At 51.6% G+C, this 13,364-nt stretch overlaps 2 protein-coding genes and 2 non-coding genes across 12 annotated transcripts in view; all 4 read left to right on the forward strand.

Annotated features, from left to right (window-relative positions):
* The first annotated feature begins 2,185 nt into the window (after nt 1-2,185).
* Nucleotides 2,186-8,500, forward strand: ARL5C (ARF like GTPase 5C). Of its 6 annotated transcripts, none has more exons than XM_077164552.1 (6): nt 2,186-2,318; nt 2,677-2,925; nt 4,182-4,329; nt 5,068-5,151; nt 5,604-5,755; nt 7,781-8,500. In XM_077164552.1, exons 2-6 carry the CDS (start codon nt 2,696-2,698, stop codon nt 7,827-7,829), a joined length of 663 nt encoding a protein of 220 aa, XP_077020667.1. In that variant the 5' UTR covers nt 2,186-2,318; nt 2,677-2,695; the 3' UTR covers nt 7,830-8,500. The 6 variants fall into 6 exon arrangements, with proteins under 6 accessions (XP_077020667.1, XP_077020664.1, XP_077020668.1 ...); XM_077164549.1 differs by having other exon boundaries at nt 2,694-2,925; XM_077164553.1 differs by having other exon boundaries at nt 2,734-2,925.
* Nucleotides 8,501-9,643: 1,143 nt separating this feature from the next.
* TRNAC-GCA (transfer RNA cysteine (anticodon GCA)) lies at nt 9,644-9,715 on the forward strand. Its single transcript has one exon. It is a non-coding gene; the product is annotated as a tRNA-Cys (tRNA).
* Nucleotides 9,716-10,393: 678 nt separating this feature from the next.
* TRNAC-GCA (transfer RNA cysteine (anticodon GCA)) lies at nt 10,394-10,465 on the forward strand. Its single transcript has one exon. It is a non-coding gene; the product is annotated as a tRNA-Cys (tRNA).
* A 2,150-nt stretch (nt 10,466-12,615) lies between these two features.
* PLXDC1 (plexin domain containing 1) overlaps nt 12,616-13,364 on the forward strand; it is a 99,958-nt gene continuing 99,209 nt past the window's right edge. For 2 of the 4 annotated variants that reach the window (XM_077164555.1, XM_077164556.1), the window contains exons 1-2: nt 12,616-12,761; nt 12,973-13,083. In XM_077164555.1, the coding sequence (XP_077020670.1) occupies nt 12,686-12,761; nt 12,973-13,083 (187 nt within the window). In that variant the 5' untranslated portion in view covers nt 12,616-12,685. The remainder of the gene's footprint in view (nt 12,762-12,972; nt 13,084-13,364) is intronic. The other 2 variants (XM_077164557.1, XM_077164559.1) reach the window with 2 other exon arrangements.

Raw genomic sequence — 13,364 nt, forward strand, 5'->3', positions numbered from 1 at the left:
AGCTGGGGCCGCCGCGGCCCTGGGAGACAGGGAGTGTCCCAGTCTGAGACCCTAAGAGAAAAGTATTGTCTTGGTTCCAGTAATCACTTCCTCAGAAAAGTGTGTCTTAGCACCCTCCTCAACTGAGTCTTCCCGCTTACTGTCGCTCAGGGTTTTTCCTTCCTAAAACACACCATATTTTGTAATTATATACTTCTTTGTGTGTTTGCCTCCCTCTCTAGACTGTAAGGTCCATGAAGGCCCAGACTGGGTCCATCTGGTCTACTTGGCAGGTTTCCTGTCTCCTGGCTCCGATTTGTCTAATGAGTGGATATGTGAATGAATGAATGCTCCCTGACAGTCCAAGCTCTGGGCCCTGCAGGCCTTGCAGTCTTCTCTTGTTTATTTACTGAACGTGCTCCCAGTTAGCAGGGTATCCCTTTCAATTCTGCAGATGCTGGGCAGGGTAGGTGAGCAGGCAGAATGCACTAAGAGATTCCTTCTCCCACGAAATGATGGTAAAAAAATGCTTAAAATATCATTGCTTCTCCCAGCAATCTTCTGAACCCTCACTCCACCCCAGCTGCAGTCCCATTTCCTTTCCTAGGGCTGAAATGGAACCAGCCCAGATGGCTCTAGTGGTCAATTCTCCATCCTTCTAACTCTTGGCAACAAGCTGGGAGCTTCCTCAATCCTTTTAAACTTGTGTTCACACTCCTTTTTCAGTAGTCCAGACCCCATTTCTCAGGCTGTAGCTGGACCCATTTTACTGCAATCCAACAGCAACAAATCTCTACTGTGTTCCAGGCATTGGACTAGGCGTGGAGAGTGGGGAGAGTCTGTAGATGAACAAGAAAGAGAAATGCCAGCCTACAATCCCAGTGTGGAAAGAAGCCCCATTTGGCTGGAAAATCAAGGCAGGGCTTGGGAAGTTGGTGGCTTTTATGGCAAGGCAGTGAAAAAGGTTTCAGGACTCCTGCTGATTGCGAAGGTGGTGAAAGGCATTCAGTAGGAGGGAAGGTAGAAGCAAAGGCACAGAAAGAGCTGAGCATGCATGGGCAAGGACAGTCAGTCATTCCCTTGGGGGGATCATTGGGTGGGTAACATGGGAGATAAACCTGCAAAGGCAGGTGGGGTTGTTCATGGCCGCTTTTGAATATCAAGTTAGGATACTGATCAGAATCTAGTAGGCAATGGGGAGCCATTGAAGTTTTATGAACTGGTGAGTAACTGACCCTGAGCTGCACTTTAGAAAGGTTAATAGGGTTGTGAGAAGGATGCCCTGGATAAGGGTGAGGTGGAGGCAGGGAGAACAATGAACAGTTGTTGTCTCAGAGCAGCAATAGAGCTCCAGGAGGGCTATGGTGGGGGTGTGATGACTGGAGTCTCCTTTTACGCTCCCCCTCAGCCTGAGGTTCATTTGCCTTCCCCACTTCTTCTTTTGGTGTCTGGGTTTTCCAAGTTTCAGCAAAGAAGGAATTTCACAAACAAGAAGCTCCCCCTTCCTCTCCCTCCAGTCTGGCCTCCTGGCTGTCTTTTAGCTCAGGTTCTCCTCTGCTTGGTCTTAGCATCCGGGATCCCTCTGTAGGGTGTCTGGCCTCAGGGATCAAGGGAGCTAGCTTTTGAGCAACTGGTTTGTCAGTGAATCCTAGAAGCAGCACAGATTTATCCCCACTGGTTGTCCAGTACCATGGAACCTGCAAAAGAAGGGAAGACCCTGCCTCTTCCTTGGGAATTGACATTAAGTGAGCCCACAAGACCCACACTAATGGAACAACTAGCGAACTGGTGAGGATTCAGATATTTTGCCAGCTCTGAGAGGTTTCATAAGAGGAAAGTCCAACACATCTGATAGGTGCAAAAGATGCACCCCCTCCGGCTTTGCTTCCCTCACCAGCTCAGGCTTGGCACTCGAGGAGGGAGAGCTGGGATCGGATTGAGAGGGGAATGTGCCAAGTCTACCTTGTTTGGGGAGGGTGGGGGGAGCAGCGCACCCCGGAAACCCTTTCATTTTTCAGGGTGAGGGTTTGGGTACGGTGTGTGGAACCCCGTTTTCATCGCCCTCCCAGGGCCGCGGACAGGTGGTGTGCCGTTATCTTGACGTCAGTACCGCCCACAAGTGGACAGCGTCCCAGGGGCTTTCCCGGTCCCAACGTTGACCCGTGGGGCTTCCGTGACCACATAGGCGAAGCCCCGCCCTGTCCTCCCCATGGGGCGGGGCTCCGAGCGCCAGGGCCCGACCTGCACCCCCAGAGGGAGCCTACCCCTGCCTCTGCACCGTCCGGGACGCGCCATGGGACAGCTGATTTCCAAGTTAATGAGCATCTTCGGGAGTCAGGGTAAGGGGTGCACAGGACATCCGAGCGAACGCTATGCTTCTGCTCCTCCCGGGGCTCCCTGATCTGGGTCTTCGGGGCGGAGGCTCTGGGGGACCTCGGGTTGGGAGGATGCCGGCTCCTTCCGCGTAGTGCCGAGCGAGCCTCCGCTTATCCCCGCTAAACATCGCAGCCGAAGGGGCTGGAGGCCGCTGGTGGTTTCCTGCGATTGTGACTTCGCGCTCGGTTCTTTGCCCAGACCCTGTCTCTTGGCAAGCCCAAGGGGCCCTCGGACCATTCAGGGAATCACTTTTTCTGAAACGTGAAGCGGGTTTGGAGGTGGGGCTCTCAGCTGTCATTCCACTGTCCCGGAGTGGCACAGGTGTCCGGGACATGTAGGGATGGAGCCTGTCCTGTGGGTCTTTTGGAGCGAGAGCAGAAGCGGTATCCTGAATAGAGGTTCCCAGCCTGCTCGGAACACTTGTCTCCTTCCTGGAAGGCCTGGTGGGGCACACGACCCCTTGGTCATTGGATTTGGTCCTGACCCTGCCCTTTCCTGGCTGCGTCCAGAGCACAAGGTTATCATCGTGGGACTGGATAATGCAGGAAAGACAACTATTCTCTATCAATTGTAAGTGACTCCGGCTGGGGAGAGGAGAGGGCCGGGCCTTCCCGCCAGAATGGCAGACATCTGGGCCAATCACCGGCGTTCTTCTCTGGGGTGGTCGGGGGGAGCGGTGGGTGGAACGCTGGTGTGACCTTTCTGGTACGGCGGTCCCCTCAGTTCATTGGCCCCTCGGTCTGGCCTTCGAAGCCTCGTAGGGTCTGGTTAACCTGAGTTCCCACTGCTCCCGGCCATCTACCCCAGACCCCTGCCAGAGGCGGTCATAGATAGTCCTGAAGGCTGTCAACCTGTCTCTTCTTTTCAGCCGCCTTGCTGATCCCGCCCCCTAGCGACAGGCCCTTCTTTTCTAGCCCTACCTGGGCTGGTTCAAATCCTCCCCTTCTTCAAACCCAAGGGCATCCTGGGAGCTCGGGCAGAGCCAGGTTTGGGTGGGGCTGGGCTCGGTGCCTCCTGCGTCTAGAGAACCCGGCACACGTGGCTGGTGCTGAGTAAACGCCCATCGGGTTTACGCCCAATTCATTCTGTTGGTGGCATCTCTGTAGATGGAACCGCTTCCATTTTGGAGCCTCCAAAGTCCTTAATTTACTTGGAACAAAATTTCCCCTGCAAAAGTAATATATATGAAAGGCAAAATAAAATTAAAAAAAAAGAAAAAACAGTACAAGAGTGTACAGTGAAATATAAATTGCCCTATCATCCCCACCCCTTAATCCCAGTTTACCTTCCCAGAGGCACCACGGTTAAAACTTCTTAGTAATTTCCCAGAGGCATTCCTTACATATAAAGCCATGTGTTTGTGTGTTCTTTATTGCACTTCAAACAAAGCACCTCCCAGAGGGCCCTCACCTGTATCTGTCTCATTTTCCCCAATCCCTGCTACTCAAAGCATGGTCCACAAACCAGCAGCATCTGCATCATGTGGCAACTTGTAAGAAATGCAGAATCCTGGGCCCTGGCCTAGGGCCACTGAAACAGAACTTTAAGAACAAGACTCCCAGGTGATTCAGTTGCATGTTAAAGTTTGAGAAGGCTGCTCTAAATCTCTCCCTCTGTGGTCCAAGCCAGGGAAGGACTTTGTCTCATTCCTGTCTGCATTCCTGTGCCCAGCCCAGGACCTGGCCCCTGGCAGATGTTTGGTCAACCTGGGCAGTTGTTCTGAGTTATATCCTGCCTGCCCAAGGAGCAGGGCAATGGGGGACCAGGACTAGAAGTGGGCTTGGTGGGGGCTGTGCTGAGCTCGTTACCCCCTCCTACCTCCCCAGCCTGATGAATGAAGTGGTCCATACATGTCCCACTATCGGTAGCAACGTGGAGGAGATTGTTCTGCAGAAGACCCACTTCTTCATGTGGGACATAGGGGGAAAGGAGGCTCTGCGCTCCAACTGGAACACTTACTACTCCAATACTGAGGTGAGGGGGGCATGGGGCTGGAGGCGCCTGCAAGGCAGCTGTGTGATGTTAGGCCAATCGTTGAACCTTTCAGAGTCTCAGTTCTCCCATCTGTGAAGTGGGCATCATAACGATGACTTCCTGGAGTTCTTGTGAGAATTAAGTAATAATAATAATTCATAATAATAATAACAACAATAATAGCTAATGCATTTGTGTCAAGTACTTGACACAGCACAATTTCTGTTAAAATTTTTTAATACTTCCCTAGCAGTGTTGTCTGCTTGCTTCCAGATGCATTGGATGAGGTGAGCCCCTTGTCTCTCTAACAGCTGTCAGAGAGCTGTCGAACTCAGTGGTTTAACTCCTCGAGTGAGAGAGACTTGGGTTTGGTGGAATTCTCACCAGCTGTGTAGCCAAAGGCACGATACTTAACCTCAGCTTCAGTCTCCTCCTTTGTAAAATAGAGAATAAAAATAGTACCAATCCCACTGGTTTGTGGTGAGGCCTAGAAGGAATAATGAATGTCCAGGGCTTAACACAACTTCTGGCCTACAGTCAGACTTTGTGCAGTCTGTTCCTCACATCTGGATAGAAAAGGAGTTAAAACTGGGACTAGGGCAGTGAGATCTTGAGACTGAACAGTGACTGTAGAGCTGGCATCAGGGCAACGCAGAGACCAGCAGGGAAGCACAGTGAGTAGGAAGCAAGTTCACCAAAGCGAAAGCCCACCACTCACGGCTCCCCTCTGCTGCCCAGTTCATCATCCTTGTGATTGACAGCACAGACCGTGACCGGCTGCTGACCACGCGGGAGGAGCTGTATAAGATGCTGGCCCATGAGGTGAGCCTCCTGGGATTGGAGATGATTTAGTGGTTTTTGCTATGTGACCCCAGATTACCCACTTAGCCTCTCTGAACTTCATTCTCGATGCCTCAGCCCCCATCCTAGCTGCTCAGGCAGAACTTAGTTTATTCCAGAAGGGGGACAACAATTCCCTCACAGAAATTGATTAGGGAAGTCAGAGTTCTGGTTCAAGTCCTGAGCCCTCCTCTCACTCATTGTGGGCAGCTCTTTAATTCTCAGTTCCTCAATTATAAAATGGAGAGGTTGTCATGAGGACTGTATCAATTGGTTGGAAGGAGTTCTATGGATTGCTGGTATCATTTGGCCTGGTTGTTATTGTTGGGGTAGGGTCCCCATCCCCACCCTACCCTACCTGGGGACAGGTAGGGAGCAGGGGGAGGGAGGCTGGGTCCTGGCCGACTGACTAAGATTGGCTCCTCTTCCTATAGGCTCTGCGAGATGCATCGGTCCTGATCTTTGCCAACAAGCAGGACCTAAAGGGCTCCCTGACCACCATGGAGATCTCCCAGTTCCTCACCCTCAGCGCCATCAAAGACCATCCATGGCACATACAGGGCTGCTGTGCCCTCACTGGGGAAGGGTTAGTGTCCACCCCATCTGGATCTCCAGTGCCTGGCCCAGCCAGTGGACAGCTGACCATCAGCCTCCTTCTCCTTGTTTCTCTCCTTCAGAATTGGGCTCACAGTTGGCTCTTGGGCCAAGTCAGTTGAGCACCTACCCTCAGCTCTGATGCTGTCGGTTAGCGGTGAGAAAGACAGAGTCCCTGCTTTCAAGGAGTGATCCTAGTGGGGATAAAGGTGGCATTCCACCTAAACACAATGACTTCAGTCCCAATAAATGAGTGCAGAACATGATAGAGGATATAATGGGGATGGAGAGTAGCATGGCGGGGAGGGGTCTGATGTAACTCTAGTGGTTGGGAAAGACCTCTCATAGGAGGCCATTTTTGAGCCAAGAACTGAATGAAGAGGAGAGAGTCTTGAGGAGACCTGGGGGACAAGCCTTCCAGGTAGAAATCACTGAGTCTTTGTGACCTTTGGTTTCCTTATCTATAAACAGGAGAGTGACTATACGTACCCCCAGAATTTTTTTTTTTAATTTTCTTTAATTTTTTGAAACATAACAATATACAAACATGAACATTCTTACCATATGATCATTCCATTCTTGGTATATAATCAATAACTCACATTATCATCACATAGTTGTATATTCACCACCATGATCATTTCTTAGAACATTTGCATCAGTTCAGAAAAAGAAATAAAAAGAAAAAAGAAAAAAACTCTTACATACCATACCCCTTACCCCTCCCTCTCATTGACTGCTAGTATTTCCATCTACCCAATATATTTTAGCTTTTGTTTCCTCTATTTTTTTTCTAGACCCCTTACCACTCCCTTTCATTGATCACTAGCATTTCAATCTACTAAATTTATTTTAACATTTGTTCCCCCATTGTTTATTTATTTTTAATCCATATGTTTTACTCATTTGTCCATACCGTAGATAAAAGGAGCATCAGACACAAGGTTTTCGCAATCACACAGTCACATTGTGAAAGCTATATCATTATACAATCATCTTTAAGAAACATGGCTAGGCTACTGGAACACAGCTCTACATTTTCAGGCACTTCCCTCCAGCCTCTCCAATATACCTTAACTAAAAAGGTGCTATCTGTATAACGCATAAGAATAATCTCCAGGATAACCTCTCGACTCTGTTTGGAATCTCTCAGCCATTGACACTTCGTCTCATTTCACTCTTCCCCCTTTTGGTTGAGGAGGTTTTCTCAATCCCTTGATGCTAAGTCTCAGCTCATTCTAACACCTGAAGAATTTGAAGGAGCTGGGCCATATAGAAAGAGCCCAGCCTTAGGCCTGACCAATTCTCCTTTGTCTTCTCTCAAGTGGTATTGCAGCAAGCTGGGGACCGGTAGCAGGCTGGGGGTGCCTGGATTGAAGCAGGGACCACACATTTCAGGCAATGGCCTTGCCATTCCCTGAGTCAAGAAGAAGTTCCCCAACCCATAGTTAGTTCAATTCAACCAGCACTTCCTCAATACTCCCCATGTGCCATGCACTATGCCAGATGAGGGATGGAGATGATACAGAGAAGATCAAGATGCCATCTTTGCTCTGAACTTCCAGAGTTTAGAGGCAGAGCTTACTTCCCAGGACTTTAAAGTCACCCTGGCACTGCCTTCAGTAATGGAGTGGGTGGGAAGGGGACCATGAAGTCTTGTCCAGAGACATTGCTAATGGTCCCAGGAAGGGCCCTTCCTTAGAGACAATCTCTGATTCCCAGACATCGAGACCTCCTATATGTCTCCTTCCTAACCTTTACCATGGGATATACTTACAGAATTATTTAGATGACTATTTGTTTAATATTTGTCTTTTCTAGAATGTAAGCCACATCAGGGCATATCTGTTTTTCTGCCAGGAACCCCAGTCTGAGCAGGTCCTCAGGCAGTTTATATTTGTTGATTGAATGATTGGATGTAACTTAGGCTGCTGCCTTAGACTGCTCTGAACAGGGCTGGGGATTTAAAGACCATCATCATGGAGTACCCTGACCCCTGCCCTGTTTCTCCCTGCAGACTTCCCGCTGGGCTCCAGTGGATTCAGTCCCAGGCCACTGCCAAGTGATGCCACAGCCAAAGGCAAACCAGATTCTTAGGAGGCTTTGCACGCATAATGTGGATGGAAAACTAAAGTGACTTATTATTACTTCTCTATGATTTCTGGTAGGAGCAGGGGTAGCTGTGGACTGTAAGATTGCCACCATCTTTCCAGCCCCCCACCACGAAACCAGATTGTGCACCCTGAATCATTGTAGATAGGACAGCAGAAAATGTTGCCCCTTTGCTCCATGGCTGTGAGGGAAGCTGTTGAATGTGTCGGGGGATTAGGAAACAGAGCCCTCTAATTCAGCCCTCAATCTCTTTTTTTCCAAGACACTCCCTCCCCCCCAGCTTTATGGCCCCTCAGTTATCTTTGTCCCATATGCTTTGTGCAAAGAAGATTCCAGAAAGGTTAAAGGGTGAGCTCAAGGAGAAGAGAGCAGAGCCAAAAGCTGGGGAGGGAGGAGGACGGGATATCCCATACAAGGGAACCTGATGCTCCTTTTGCACTGCAGGGAGTTTCATTCTTCCTCCCCCCTCTTCCCAGTCCCTCTGAAAAAGTTGGTTCTGGTCACAGCTTCTTCTTCTTCTTTTTTTAAAAAATAAATGCCTGTTATATTTGGGAGAAATTGTGCATTTTATCGAAAAACACCATAAAGGAAGCAAAATCCAAGGTACGAACTTGGAGAAGATACAAGGCACACATACAATAGTATTAGTAATATATTATAAAATATTATAGTAATAGTAATAGTAAAAAATAGATCAGTTATCCAGAACATATAATGAACTTGAAATCTATAAGGACAAAGAACTCAATAGAAAAATGGGCAAAAGTGAATGAGCATTTTACAAAAGAAATATAAAAGGGCAATATAAATATGACTAGATGGCTAGCCTCCTTTGTAATTAGGGAGGAAATTAAAACCATAGTGAGATTCCATTTTATTCACCAGATCATCTGGCCACAGCTCTGGAGTGTTAAACCACCCCATAGTATCTCCTTCACTTTCAACGTCCTTTCTATGTTAATCCCACTCCTCCCAGACGTCCCAGATACCCACAAGGCCTTCCTATTTTGTCTGTTTTTTGCAATGCTTTTTTTTTTTTACATTGTAAAAAAAAATGTAACAAATGCCATTGAAAACTGGTGACACCTCTTGTCTTTTCCTGCCCCTTCTGCCTGTTCTTCTCACTGGCTTTTGGTTTGGGTACGTGAAACTCTGGCAAGAACGATCTGTCTGGGAAATGGAAGGGGGCTGTCTTAGCTGTCCATCTGGTAAGGGACTGGCTGCCTGGCTCTGGGCTCCACGGCCCTTTGCCAGGTGGGAGGGTGCTGGTATTTGATGTGCCAGAACTAGGAACTCTCTGCTCTGCCCGGGCCTTGGGCGAGGAGTGGTTTGGTATTGACGGATGGTCGGGGGTAGATAGGCACCCTGGGGGTTGGAGAAGCCCAGGAGTCCTGTCTAGGTAGAGCTGGAGGCAGGATAGAGACCTGTGAGGCCCATCTGTATACAAAGAAGCAGTGATATCTTCCCCGAAGACCAAGGTTCTTTCTGGGGACAGAGGGTCTCTCCCCTTCTCAAGCCAGGCAGCGGACATCTGAGGGAGAATCCTAGCACGGATATAAAGGGTTCAGGATTACCTAACCCTGTGGTTTTCCTGAGGTGTGATTATGGAGGAAGAATTCGGAAATTCTAGTTGTTCCTGCACAGGTTCGGCGTTCTTCCCACTAACTAATGTTGGCACATCTCTTAAATTAAAACTGTAGGGAAAGATACCGCCATCAATGCTCTTATTCAAGGCGTACTCATAGTAATGAAAAGCCTGCTTGCCGCCGGGGGTATAGCTCAGTGGTAGAGCATTTGACTGCAGATCAAGAGGTCCCCGGTTCAAATCCGGGTGCCCCCTCGTCGTTTTCTCAGTTTTTGTTATTCCCGCTCTCCGCCCTTTAGGAGCGGGGATGGACCACCTTCCCAGGTCGCGCTATCATTTTGCAGGTGGGAGAGGATGGATTTCCGAGCATGCCACTGTACGTGCTCTTCGTGTGTGTGTGTGTGTGTGTGTGTGTGCGTGTGTGTGTGTTTGCGTGGTTCGTCCATCTGAGGTTAGGGTGTCGGAGAGGCCAGTGCTCTCCCAGGCCAGAGACCCCAAAGGCTCTTCCTCTGGGAGGCAGGCTGAGTTTTTAAGGGTGGGGCTTGGGCTGCGGAAGGAAAGCCCGGAAAGTCTACTCGTGCGAGTAGGTCGGGGGAGAGAAACGCGCCACAAAGCAGCAAGGAAGCTCTAGCAAGGCAGGAGAGGAGATTCTCGGCCCAGAGGAACGTCTCGGAAGTGAGGGATCTCGAGGGATCGCGAGGGATCTTGAGGGGCTGTCTCCCCACACCTTTAGGTCTCATTTTTCTTACACCATCAAGAAGGACTTTTAGCTTAGAGTTTCAGAAACAAAACTTGCCCTAAGCGAGTAATCTCTCGTAACGCTTTTCACCTCTTTTAAACGTCCGATTCCACTTTCCACTTCCTCCCACCAACTTGCCACGGCGCTTGCGCAGTAATAACAGTAAGGCGTCTTCACGCAGCACCGCCGGCAGAGGGGGTATAGCTCAGTGGTAGAGCATTTGACTGCAGATCAAGAGGTCCCCGGTTCAAATCCGGGTGCCCCCTTCAGCTACCTATTTTGACGCCCAATCATAATCCTTGTTATTTCTAAATTGTTCTTTAAGTCTGTTTTCTTTTCTTCCACCATTTCATGTTAACATTTCCGGCACCACCTGGCTTTTGAGTGAGGTTGAGGTGTTCGGAAATCCAAGAAACTGGACGATTCTAGAGCAGTGGTCCTCAAAACGTGGTTTGCAGACCAGCAGCATCAGCATTCCCTGGAATGTATGAGAAATCAGGATTCTCGGCCCTCGTTCCAGAACTACTGAGTTAGAATCTTGAAAGTGGAATACAGAAATCGTTTTTTAACAATCCTTTCAGCTGAATGCAATGTACTGCAAATTCTAAAGGCTCCGATTTAAAAAAAAAATCACATGCCGTTTGCTTGTAATGTTTCGAAGCTGTGTTATCAGCCTGAGGTCATCTTATAGGGTAGACAGCGGAGCACTCCGGACGCGGGAATGTGCAAAGAAGATACCGGCCAGAATTGCAAATCCGTCCCGGGGCCTTCCATTCAGCTCTCCCGGAAGGTAGGCGCGGAGAGATGTGGACCCGCCTGGCCCTAGCAGGCGGTCGGTCACAGCGCCTTGGGCAGGTCCTAAAAAAGTGAGGGAGACGGCGAACCCCTAGCATTGCGGCTCATCTTGTGGCCACTAGGAGGCAGCAAGAAGCCGTGATTGAAGCGGCAGCCGCGGGTGATCCCAGTTGAGTCAGCCAAACTGGGATTTAAATTAGATATCAAGAATTTACAGGCAGGCCAAGCCTTGGCCCAGAATGAGATGACACAAGGTTTAGGGTTGGAGGATGTCTTCTCTGCGACTCTGGGTCCTGAAGAAGCCGGAACCGGGATTCCGAGAGATTAGAGAGTCTATACTGTTTCCTTCCCAAGTCTCCTCTTTGGCCTCAGTGCCAGGGACGCCCACTCCCCCTTTCCAACTCACACCGTACCCTCTTTTGCCCTCCTCCTGGGAGTTCTTCCTATGGCGCTCGGTTTCCACACACTTCCTCTCCCTGCTGTTTCAGTCCCTAGGTCCCAGCCCCGTACAAGCCAGAATGGCCCCTCGCCCCTCACTCTCACCTCTTCAGCTCCCAGCGTCTTCCCGGCCACAGGAAGTGGGTCAGAGGAGGGAAGAGGCACCTCCTTGTCCTGACCTGATTCCCTGCAATTTATTAAACATCCTAAAATGGCAGGTATTTTTATTCTGCCCTGGAAGGAAAAAAAAAAAAAAAGACTATCCCCCAGAGCCTGTGATAAGGAGGTGGCAGGAGGGGTGAGGCGTCTCCCTGCCCTGGGGCTGGCCTTGAGGACTGAGGGGGTCCGGCCCTGAGAAGGCTCAGAGCCCAAGGAGTGAGGGGTGGGGACAGAGCTCGGTTGTTACCTGGAGGGGTTTCCAGGGAATTTCATGATAGGAGTAAAACAGGTCCCCTCCACCCCCAACTCTGCCGGGCTGGGGGACACAGAGAAGGACAATGCTGGAAATTGGAGGTGGTAGTGGTGAGCGAGGAAGTGGAGAGCAGCCGTGGAAGGGGGTGGAACTCAGGCCTCTGCTGGGGAGAGAAGTTGGGAGCAAGGGGAGGTTCCTGGGGGGGCGACAAAGAACCAGAAACCCACAGAACTCTGAGCAACATCCCCCAAACTCGGGAAGCCTGGACGAGCTGGGCAGGGGCCGGAGCCGAGGTCTTCTGACCCTTCCTGGGGTCCGAGCTCTGAGGCCTTCCCTCCGCGGCTTTCTTCGGGGGAGCGGAGAAGGGTAAGGCAGGCAGGAGCTAAGGTGCTCAATGGGGGACGGCTGGAGAGCCCCAAGGCTCCTTCCCCCCCCCCCCCAAAGCCCCCGGCCGGGTCCCCGACCCTCGCTCACCTCCCTCCCTCTCAAGCCATCCCCCCTTGCCGTGTGCCTAAGGAGCCACTGCGGGAGCCCTCTGGGAAGGTCAGGAGGCTTTGGGAGGGCTGGGGAGGCTCGGGGAGGGCCCCCGCGGCGCCGCCCCCCGCCCCGCCCCCTCCGCTCCCGGCGGCCGCCGCCGCAGCTCAGCAGCTCCTCGCCGGCTCGCGCCCCGGCCGCTCCCGCCCTCCCGGCCCCCGCGCTTCGCTACCTGCGCGCGCCCACCCCTCCGCCCGCCAGCCCCGGGGACCGCGCCGCCGCCCGCGCCCGGACCCCTCCCTCAAGGCCGGAGCCGCGAGCGGGCCGGGGGCGGGTCCAGGGTCCCAGGCGGGTCCTGGCAGCCACCATGCGGGGCGAGCTCTGGCTCCTTGTGCTGGTGCTCAGGGAGGCTGCCCAGGCGCTGAGTCCCCAGCCCCGAGCAGGTAGGACTGGCCGGAGTTGACCCGGCTGGGCCAGGGGCGGGCAGAGGGCAGGCAGGTGTGGGCGTGGGCTTGTGCCGAGGGCTGGCAGTGTCCGTGTCGGGGAGTTATTGTCCACGGGGGCCAGGAGCTCTGTGGGCTGTAGGCAGGTGGGCAGGGACCCCACTTCCCCAAACACACATGGATACCCCAACTTCTCCTTCCCTCCTGGAAGGACACTGGAGGGACCCCATGGCAGGGGACTCCTGGTCATCCCCAGTGAGGCTGGGTTCCGATGTGGTGATGGGGAGACCGGCTGAAGCTCCTGCCCCAGCTATGAGCCCAGGTATGACTCCCTTTTCTCTTCTGTGCCCTTATCCCTAACTTGACCCAGGCGGTCTGAGTGGAATTTGGTGGCTGGGTAGGAGCAATCAGGGGTGAAGGTGGAGACCCTGCATTTCTCCCTGGGCAAGGAGTAGTAGCGGCCTAACTCGCCTTCCTCTCCTTTTTGATTACCAGAAGACAGGCCCATGCGCCCAGGAAGAAAGAGACTTCCTGCTTCCCCATCCTCATATCACTCCTGATGTCGAAGCTCTGGTGTCCTTTTGCCTTGAGTTGCTCTGGGCT

This window comes from Tamandua tetradactyla, chromosome 6 (genome assembly GCF_023851605.1).
Source record: "Tamandua tetradactyla isolate mTamTet1 chromosome 6, mTamTet1.pri, whole genome shotgun sequence".
Lineage (NCBI taxonomy): Eukaryota > Metazoa > Chordata > Mammalia > Pilosa > Myrmecophagidae > Tamandua > Tamandua tetradactyla.

What these genes read in the sequence shown, in the direction of transcription:
- ARL5C (XM_077164549.1), top strand. Translation starts at nt 2,189, where the DNA reads ATGGGGCGGGGCTCCGAGCGCCAGGGCCCGACCTGCACCCCCAGAGGG. An exon ending in GAGCATCTTCGGGAGTCAGG is followed by an intron (nt 2,319 to 2,693) that starts GTAAGGGGTGCA and finishes CGGGACATGTAG; the next exon opens with GGATGGAGCCTGTCCTGTGG. An exon ending in TGTGCCCTCACTGGGGAAGG is followed by an intron (nt 5,756 to 7,780) that starts GTTAGTGTCCAC and finishes TTCTCCCTGCAG; the next exon opens with ACTTCCCGCTGGGCTCCAGT.